At 49.8% G+C, this 10,323-nt stretch overlaps 1 protein-coding gene across 1 annotated transcript; it reads left to right on the top strand.

Annotated features, from left to right (window-relative positions):
- The first annotated feature begins 1,307 nt into the window (after window positions 1-1,307).
- Window positions 1,308-5,007, top strand: LOC118233260 (trophoblast glycoprotein-like). The gene is made up of 2 exons (XM_035428757.1): window positions 1,308-1,882; window positions 2,434-5,007. The coding sequence occupies exons 1-2, from the start codon at window positions 1,626-1,628 to the stop codon at window positions 3,305-3,307; spliced, it is 1,131 nt and encodes a 376-aa protein (XP_035284648.1). The 5' UTR covers window positions 1,308-1,625; the 3' UTR covers window positions 3,308-5,007.
- The last annotated feature ends 5,316 nt before the right edge of the window (window positions 5,008-10,323 follow it).

Raw genomic sequence — 10,323 nt, 5'->3', positions numbered from 1 at the left:
TTATGAATTCATTCAGATAGCACTGCAACAGCTAGGTGAATATGAGAGATTTAAATTGGTGGTCTCACAATAACAGAAGCTGGTGTGCGTCCTTTATAAATTCAGCACAATTTCCAACCTCTTGATCGTATTACCACACTTTCCTCGTTCTCACACTTTCCCCCATTAGCAGGAATTCACGAGCTGTTTCCGAATACGTTTCTTTATATTGCATTATTTATTTGCATAGCCGGCTCTCTTACAAAGCCATTAAGTAACGCTTTAAAGCCCACGCTACAAGTTGTTCCCTTTACAGTCATGCCATTGGATTCTTGCTTCGGTAAGTAGCCTAGCAGCTACAGTTTCAATCCCGAACTTGCGAGGGCGTAGAATGAGCTCCTCTCCAGGGACAGCTAAACACCTGATAATGCGCTTTTACGAGTATACCAAAAGGCTTGCCCTTCAGACAGCGCACATCTATTATTAGTGCATATTTTGAGGTATAAATTAGAGATACTGTTCTGTCACCTTTAATGAAGGACTGTTGCTTTTGAAATGAGTTTTCCCCCCCGTCGCAACACTCACTTGCCGTTTATGACACTGTCTCGTGGGGATCGTATATTACTAGTCCTACGATTCTAATCACCCGAAAGACAAGCACGAGGTCAGTATGGACACAGTAGAATCACATTATTCAAAGTCTCTGTCATCCTACCTGCCAAGAAAACCTGCCACTGGAAAACCACGCAGGCAAAACGGACATAATTTATAACAGGAAACAAGAACACACAATAAATTTAGCAGGAAATTTGATGTAGTTAAAGTGGTCTGCAATGCCTTTATGACAATCAGGATTACCCAATAGCCTAAATTCACAAACCACAAACTTAATTCTACTACTAAATACTACTACTAGGTTGCTATTACTTCTGCTACTTTCACTACTACTACAACAACAACAACAACAATAATAATAATAATAATAATAATAACAATACATGGTTGACATGTCTGTGTATGATTTATCATAGCACTATTTTTTCTGGTGAGATTAGTGTTTCTTTAAGAAAAGCGGTACAGAGTACACGATCGGAAAACCGGGCGGTCCCTCCTCCGCATGTCTTGCGCTGGGCGACTGTGCGAGGTGATAGCGTTTTAATTTCATGGGACTAAACACTCGTGAGAGCCCGCGCTCGCCTTCTCACAGGGAGATTCGCTGAGCAGACCGGCCGTGCATAACCCACGCAAGGTCAGCGACGACATCAAAGGCAAGCTGACACCGCGGAACGCATTGGGGAAGACGACCTCTCTCTTTTTTTTTTTGTTCCAAAGGAAAGTTCACATCACGCTGTCCCAGGTATTAAGGGGGTAGGTTTGTGGACAGAATAGTGACTGGCCGCCCCGAATTCCCACGAGAATTGTTCGTTAAATGCTACATGTCTAAGGAGGACATTAAAAAATAACAGTGATTCCAGTAGTTAGTCGCGAGGCAACAAAAGACCGGACTGAACTTATTTTTTTATTTTAAGTTAGATGAAGGTACTTGTCTGCGTTCGTGGACGAACTATTTTCCAGATTGCTGTTGGGACTCTGCTCAGATTTAATCATTGCGACTACCATTGTATTTTTAACTGTTTTTTCCCAAAATGATTGGTTTTACCTGGCTCCTGTTCTGCGGGCTGCTTCACGTCTCTGTCCTGCACGCGGCATGCCCACCGCGCTGCGAATGTTCCGAAGCTGCGCAAACTGTTAAGTGTGTTTCCAAGGACCTGCGACACATACCGACCGGGATCCCCGGTTACACGCGGAACCTTTTCATCACTGGGAACCACATAAGTCGAATCGGATCAGAGTCGTTTAAAGGACTCGATAACGTGACCACGCTGTCATTGAGCAACAACGGGTAAGAGAACAGACCAGGATGGCCGAGGGCAGCGGAACCTGCCACCGGGGAAATCGGACATATCTTGAAAGCATACCGCTCCAGATCAAGTATAATTCTGAACTTCTATTTGTGTAGTACGGCTGATTATAAAAAAAACAATTCAAGTTGTGTTTTAAAGGATTTTCTTCCACCTCTTAGTTGTCCAGTTGTATTTTATAGATACATTTATGTCTGTTGCTTTTATTTTAGTTTGGCATTTCCATTTCAGTGTTATGCTGTTATTCTGTCCGCACTCTCAATTTGTATTGCATATTCTAACATTACCAGAGGTTTTCAGGTGCTATAATATGATGCCTCATATTATCTGAGCTTCATAGTTTCCACAGCAATTGTCATTTTTAGGCACTTGCACATTCATTAAGTTCCCACTATGCAGTATGACTATTATATTTCAGAATACCGCACGGACGCTGTGTTGTGTTTGGGAGCGTAGTGGTGAAGAGGTGAAATTTGGGTCGAATGCTTGCACCCATAACCTGAGTCTCGTCCCCCCCCCCCCCCCCCCCCAGGATCACAGAGCTGGAGCCCCAGGCTTTCTCTGGCCTGCACAGCCTCCTCTTCCTGGACCTGAGCGGCAACCGCCTGGCGGCGATCCCCCCCGAGGCACTGACGGTCCCGGGCAGGACGCTGCAGGAGCTGAACCTGAGCCGGGCCCTCCGGGACCCCTCCGCCGGGGCCGACCTGGCCCGCCTGCTCCGGGGGGGCGCCCTGAGCGGTCTGCGCGGGCTGGACCTGTCCGGGAACGCGCTCGGGACCCTCCCCCCCGGCACCTTCCGCCGCCTCCCCGCCCTCCGGCGCCTCCTGCTGGCCAACAACTCCCTGGCGGCGCTGCGGAACGGCACGCTGGCCGGCCTGGGGCGCCTGGAGGAGCTGGACCTGAGGCGCAACGCCTTCCGGGGCTTCCGGGGCGAGAGCCTGGCCGAGCTGGAGGCGGCGCCGCGCGCCCGGCTGCTCCTGGCCCACAACCCGCTGTCCTGCTCCTGCGCCGCGCTGCCGCTCGCCCGCTGGCTCAACGGCTCGCGGGAGCGGCCCGCCGACGCCGAGCGGCTGGCCTGCGCCTCGCCGCCCGCGCTGCGGAACTACACCCTGCTGGAGGCGGGCGGGGCGCCGGGCGGCTGCCTGGAGGACGAGGCGGGCGAGGGCGGCGAGGGCGGCGGGGGCGCCGACCTGGCCCTGCAGACCTCCTACGTCTTCCTGGGCGTGGTGCTGGGCTTCGTGGGCGTGGTCTTCCTCTTCGTCCTCTACCTGAACCGCAAGGGCATCAAGCGCTGGATGTTCGACACGCGGGACGCCTGCAGGGAGGCGCTGGAGGGGTACCACTACCGCATGGAGGTGGATTCGGACCCGCGCCTGTCCCAAGTCTCCACCACAGCCGACCTGTGATCCCCGGGGGGGGGGGGGGATCACACACCACACCCCTGCTTCTGTCCCAGATGGAGATTTGCACCGCCAGCGGATTTGGAAAGCCTGTAAATGCCACGTGTACATATGCAGCGTATGTAAATACATAAACGTCCAGCGATATCCTTCAGCAACATTTTCGTCTCTATGAAAGCATGCGCGACCTGCCTGATTTCAGTGTGCCGTCCATCCGGTCCTCCGCTCCATCCATGGCCCAGGGTGGGCAGCAGGCTCAGACAGTCATCACCTGAGGACTTGAGAGTTACCCCAGACCGGCTAAAGACTCAGAGAGCAAACGAGCGAACGTCGACCCCCTCCTAAAACCGTGCGCCCTCCTATTGCGAAGTGCCTTGACCGCTAGAGGTTTTAGTAAGACCCCCTCTCCATCCCCTCTCTCGCACAGTGACCGGTGGTGCGATGCTTGACGAGGGATGGGTTGTCTCTTGTTTTTTTGCTTAGTCCCGGTTTAGGACCGCACTCCACAGTGTAAGGAAAGGATTTTTTCTACAGCATAGAACGTTTGCGATTTTGGGAGAGGGTCATAAAGCACCGGTAAGTGGTGAGGAGGGGTGAAACTCACCCCTAATTTTTGCAGGAGAGGGCCAAACCCACCTGTGATTTTGGGAGAGGGCCAAACTAACCTGCGATTTTGGGTGAAGGCCAAACTAACCTGTGATTCTGGGAGGGGGCCAAAACCCACCTGCAATTTTGGGAGAGGGCCAAAGTAACCCGTGATTTTGGGCGAAGGTCGATGAAACTTTCAATGGTGGCGAAGGGTCAAAGGCACCTGTTGTTCTGGGAGGGGGGGGGTCAAGCTGACCTGTGATGTTGAGGATGGGGTCCCCAGACGGGACGCCCCCCCCCGTGCGGATGTGGCAGGGGGAACGCCCTGGAGCGCTGAGGCTCGCCTGCTTGTTTTTGCTCAGCCTGGATTTTCAGGGTGATGAGAACCAGCCCTGTTCCATCCCACCCCCCCCCCCCACCGGAAGACAGCAGTCAGACTGAAAGCGCTTTGGAGAGGGGGAGTGGAGGGGGGGGGGGGGGGGTGAGCTGGATCCTGCATGTCACAAATTCTCCAGCTGCGCCTGTTTAAAGGACTTGCAGTGATAAGACACAGATGACTTTGATTGTGTCAGGAATCCAAGTTTCTCTCAAAGGGGTTTTTCATCTGCGCGTCCTGGAACCGTTCACATTTAGCATCTCCTCCTATTTTTTTCGCTAGCCAGAGAACTTTTTTGTCGTAGCAAAGAGCAAAGCGTTTACTCTACTCACATGGCGAACGCGGCAATATTCATCAGCGCAGTTATTCCGCGTGCTTCAGAACTCATTTCGACGGCTGCCTGTCGGCAGGCCGCGTGTACAGGACGAGCACGTCGGCGTAGGTTAGCGACGCGAGCGCCGTTTCCTGCCGTTCTCGGTACCTGCAATCGGTTAAACCAACGGGGAGTTCCTCCTCTGCTGGGCTTCTCCCAGCCGGTGACCGTGACAGATACATTTGCACTGTCTGTGCTTTTGCCATTCCTGTTTAACTGACCTTTTTTTTTAAAAAAAAAAGCAAACTCTTGAATTTGGACATTTTTCTTGGTATTTGAGCCCAAAACATGCTCCAGTTCTGTACATGTTGCCTGTTTTTATTTTTTATTTTTTAATCACCGGAGAATAAAACATTAATCACCAGAGAATAAAGCATCTGTTTTTAAACACTCCTGAAAAGACCCTTTCATTTAAGAGTGCTGAGATGTCAATGTTACTATCAATATTACTTGACAATTCAGGCATAAAATATTTATTTGGGGCTGACATATCCCTGTGATGTATGCCACAAGTTTAGACATGCATTAGAAAATTCATTCCTTTCATTTGGCATTTTAAAATTTATGCTGCATTTCTGAAGCACCAGCCTGTGCGCCCAAGTAAACATGCTTTCACTGTAAAGACGTTCAGGTGCTTTCTTGGAATGGGTAGGGCGAAACGTGTACCCTGGGGTTTGCAGCGGAGTTCCAGGCTGCGCAGGGACTGCAGAAGAAGTAAAGTTCAAAGGAGACATCCCATAATGTCCACATCTGTGTCTTTATCTGGCCCGCATGTTTCTTTTTTCTCTCTCTCTCTCTTTCCTCTCTCTCAAAAATTTTTTTGATCGGATTAAAAACATCATTTGGTAATATAACTTCACAAGCTCTGCAGTTTTGGATGTAAATCCAGCGCGCTAGCTCGGCAATGCTAAACACATGGCGCTCTGGATTCCATTCTTATTAGCCCGTATTTTTCTTCTCCAGCCCCCCCCCCGCCCCATAGCCACCACAGCCCAGCGGGAGGACGGTTGGCGTTATTGGCAACGCCGGGAAGCCGATTGGTCATTAGAATCTGCAAACGTTTCCTCCGCATGCATAAAAAAGGATAGACATATTGAAAAGGTGTAGCGTGTGTGCTTGCGTGTGTCCGTTGTAAGAAAAGAGTTTGTGTGTTGCAAGATTTTCTTGTTAATACATGTTCATAAATGGACATGGTAACTTGTTTTTTTCCCCCATCGTATACATTATTTTTTAGCTTCGACCGCAGCTCTATAGCTCTGTCTGTCGGTCGGTCGGTCAGTTGGTCCACAAAAGTGTCCCACCCCGTAGCAGCCACAGTTTTCACCCCAGGAGGCTGAAATTTGGCATGGAGGTTGGTCATGGCCGAAGGTAGAGCTGAGTAACTTTCAGGCCGATTGACCAAGAGGGGGCGTGGTGATGGGCGTGGCCTATCACAAAAAGGCGCATAACTCCCAAATGGATTCACAGACACCACAGGGAGTTTTTCCTTGCCACTGTTGCCTTAGGCTTGCTCCTGTGGGGGTTTAGGCCAGGGTTGTCTGTAAAGCGTACTGTGACAACTGCTGTAAAATACGCTATACAAATGAAATTCGATTGATTTGATTGATTTACACAAGATTTTGTGGAAAGGTTGGTCATGAGCCAAAGAAGAGGTCACGTGTTTGTGTGAGGGTGTGCGTGTGGATGCATACATACATGGATGCATGCGCGTGTGCGGTCGCAGCTATTGCGGATTCACGCTTGTATTTTTCTTCATCCAGTGGTGGTAAACAGGGAGGCAGAAGGTAAACATGCCTCCGCACTCGGAAGTGGACCTGAGGGACCGATAAAAATGAACACAGAGTAACATTCATGCATGTCACAGATACAGAAAATGACATCCTGAATGGTCAGTCATTTCTGGAGCATCAGCACCCTCCTGTTACTGATGGACAATGCAACCCTGGTCCCGCAGTGCTGGTAAGGTTTCTGGATTTTGTTGACCTTGTGGGTTTGAGGGATCACTAAGAGGCTCGGCCTGCATATTCACTGTCTGAATACTGAGACCCTGAGTACCTCCAGCACATGGTCACCTGTGTTGCTTAAACCTGACGTTTAACTCTTTGGAGAGTAGATTTTGGAATTTTCAAAATTCTAAGTCAGTGTTCTAGAACTCCACTGCTTTCAATCACCAGTAGTGATTGTGACACCGGGATTGGAATTTTCAGTTAAGAACGTTCTAATCACATAATTGTGATGTCACACCTTAAAGGGGTGAAGGGGTTAATGCAGTTATGTAATTGTAAGTCTGGATGGAGCAAAAGCCAGGAGCGTGTGTGGCACCCCCAGACAGGGGATTGCCGACCCCTGCTTTAGGAAGCAGTTTGCGTGTTTCGCGCAGTCAGGTTGAGTGAGGGAGCCCTAACGGTGTGGCTCCATACGGGTTTCAGCTTTTGAGCCGACTCTGTTCTACTCAGGCTCTGGCTGTGAAGGCTCCAGTCATATTTACCAAACCATGACTTCCCGAGGGACTGTGTGCCATTCACAAACCTCGGTGCGAAGGCTATACCCTTCCAGCAAGAGTCTAATCAATCAACTCTCATCTAACTGTCAGCCAGGTCCAGTGCAGAGAGTGTGAGGTAGTCTATGCTGGGAGCAGACCAGGAAATAACAAGGACAAGGCCCGACCCGTAAGTACTGCGGCGCGTGTGAATAATCGGGATTCATTCACTTTTCACTGTTTATCGCTCTGCCTGTCACTCAACCCCCAGAGCAAAATTAATACGATATTTAAAAAAACGTCCAATAACATTAACCAACACTTTTTTTCTTTCCTCGCCTTGGCCTGAATCAGTCAGTTGAGGCGAATAAAACATCCACTGTGCTGATGGATGGCGAGGCACCAAATTTAAAAGACCCCGGGAATGGTGGCCCGAGAGAGGCAGCCTAATGATAAATGTCCGGACCGTGAAATGCACCGCTTGCGTAAGTGTTATGATATATGGCGCTATCTTACCTACCTGCTCTCGCTGTCCTAGCGTCAGTGGTGCAGCGCAGGGAGCCAATATACACGGGCCGCTCTACGTTCTGCGCCTTATTCCTCTATCCTTCTTAGTCACGACCCCTCCGAGAACATCCATAGAATGAGTCTCACAATCAGGGCCTGGATGTTATCCCGGGGGGGGGGGGGAGAAGGGGGCCAAGCGCAAGGTCTCATTTCTGTCGCATTTATTGGACAGGAACGGGCGAAAACAAATAGGCAGAGCGGCTAATCGCCATTTACTGCGCCAGACGAATGCCGTGAGCCGCCCCTGTATGGATTTCAGATTAGGGAAGATGAATTCTCCCGCTGTGACGAATGTAGCCTCTTGCGGGCAGCAAGAAGTTCCAGAGTACAAACAGCGTACCTGCGGACAGCAGAGTACCGAGCCGGAAGAGAGCTGCCGACGGAGAGCTCCAGGCCAGCACAGGCCGGCTGAGAAGCTTTTCTGCATGCGCGATGCAGCAAAGCAAACCGTTATCAGCGGTCAGAAAAGAGCTCTCTTCCCGTTAGCAGGGGACCCGTTAGCATGTAAAACGATTCAATCCACACACCAAATGCATTTCTTCATCCGCTGCGCGAGGACTCCGGGGGAACGCGACGCTAAAATCAATCCAGTCCCTTCCCCCGGCCGCTTTCTCGGATTCCTTTCGCTGCAAAAAAACAAACAAAAGCATCCTCTTGATTTTAGGACTGCAATTTCAACAGGCTGGCCTTTAATAATGCAACTTTTGAAGCGAAGAGACAGTTATTTTAAATTTAGCTCTTTTTAACAATCTCTGAAGTGTGCTTTCTAATGATTTATGTGTTTTGTTTATTTTTCTCTGAATGACATTCAAAAATGCTGGGACAATGCTGGGACAAATATCCATTGAAGTAGCTGTAGATGGGGATTAGTTATTGCCGAACATCTTGTTGTCATTATGCGGTTTGATGGCCATGACAGGGAATATTGCTTACAAGTGCCCCCCACATCTGTAAAGAATTGAATATGCTAAAAGAACCACAACAGTCATTGTCGTGACGACAAAAAGAAAGCGGTTTTTTTTTTAAATGCAAAAATGACTGCAGGGGCTCACATGGCAACCGTGATCCCCCCCCCCCCCCCCCCGGAAACTCTGTCCCAGTTCCTGGTTCCATCATATTAAGCTCTACCTGTTCGGACAGCAGTCATTGGGAAATTGAACGTACAAAGCCGACAAACATAGCAGACAAACTGTGGTGGCGCTACGTTCTATTCATTCCTTAACCCTTTGGAGAGCAGGCTTTATTTTAAAAAGGGTTTTTCTAAATTCTAACTCAGTGTTCTAACCATTGGTTTCAATTACCAGCAGTGATTGTTACATCACCGTTAGAATGTTTGGTTAAGAACATTCTAATGACCAAACTGTGATCTCACACCTTAAAGGGTTAAAAGGGAAGCTAGAATGAATGATGTAAATTCTTTGCGGTACTGGTGGCTTCATGGTGGATTCATTTGTATACCCCAATACCATAACACCACAGATTTTTGCATACATCCATGCTATTAAATCTCACTCTATTTAATTTAACCATGGTGCAGCGTAACTGTGGGGAATGAAGAAAAATGGGGTGTCTACATGAGTGCCTGTTGAGAAGACCCACACAGTCATTGTACAATATTCTCTCACAAACATATTTCAGACTCACCGAAGCCATCCTGTCAATATTACTATTTGCAGGCACCACACACACACACACACACACACACACACACACACACAAACACACATATACATATATATGGCACATTCATAAGCATACTTACACACTAACAAACACTCATGTACATTCTCTCTCTCTCTTTCTCTCTCTCTCTCTCTCTCTCTCTCCCCCCCCTCCCACACACACACTCACACGCGCTCACACACACTGTGTTTCCCGTAACTGTGAGGGAAATATGGAAGTGATCCTTTCGGCCAAACAGCAGAAATTAAACCGCTGCAGACCCCCCCTTAAAAAACCAAACAGCCTTTGAGTCCGCAGGAGGAGCGGAGAGGGGGGGAGGGAGGGGAGGGGGGGGCACCGAAATGAACGTATCTGGAACAGAGGAGCCCATGTTTGCGTTCGCAATGCTGATGCGACTCAAACCGCAGCGCGACCGTCTCCTACGCGCCTGCTGATAGGAGAGCCAGCGGCGAGTCGGTCTGCGCTCGCCTCGTTCCGCTCTCTTCGTCGTCAGATCACCTCTCCTTTCCTCCCCTCCGCTCTTTTCCCGTTCCTCGTCTTCGCTCGGCGAACTTCCTCGGACTGCAGCGGGCGCGAGAGCGCCTCGACGCATCCCTGTTTCGTTCACGTCGCCCGCCGTCCTCGTCGTTACGGTCGCGCTGACGATATTGACAACAATCGTAATCGGCGGCGGGTGACAACAGACAGCAGCAAAAGAAGAAGAAAGAAAAAAAAATTCTGCACACAGCGTCCTCACCCAAGACCCCCCCCCCCTACATTTCTAAATAAAGACAGGCGACACCACGGTACCTCTATTCCTGGCTGCGCATCACGCAGGAGAAGTTGAGGGGTTGGGGGGGGGGGCGGTTTGAGAAAGGGGGCCAGGATTTGAGGAAGTGTGGCTTTTCACAGTGCCGTAGGGAAGCCGGGAACACATAATTACAGCACCACACCGACTGGCCTTTTTGATTCGCTCA

This window comes from Anguilla anguilla, chromosome 8 (assembly GCF_013347855.1).
Source record: "Anguilla anguilla isolate fAngAng1 chromosome 8, fAngAng1.pri, whole genome shotgun sequence".
In the NCBI taxonomy this organism is placed as follows: Eukaryota; Metazoa; Chordata; class Actinopteri; order Anguilliformes; family Anguillidae; genus Anguilla; species Anguilla anguilla.
The sequence above is the reverse complement of the archived record's forward strand: the minus strand, read 5'-3'. Positions and strand labels throughout refer to the sequence as shown.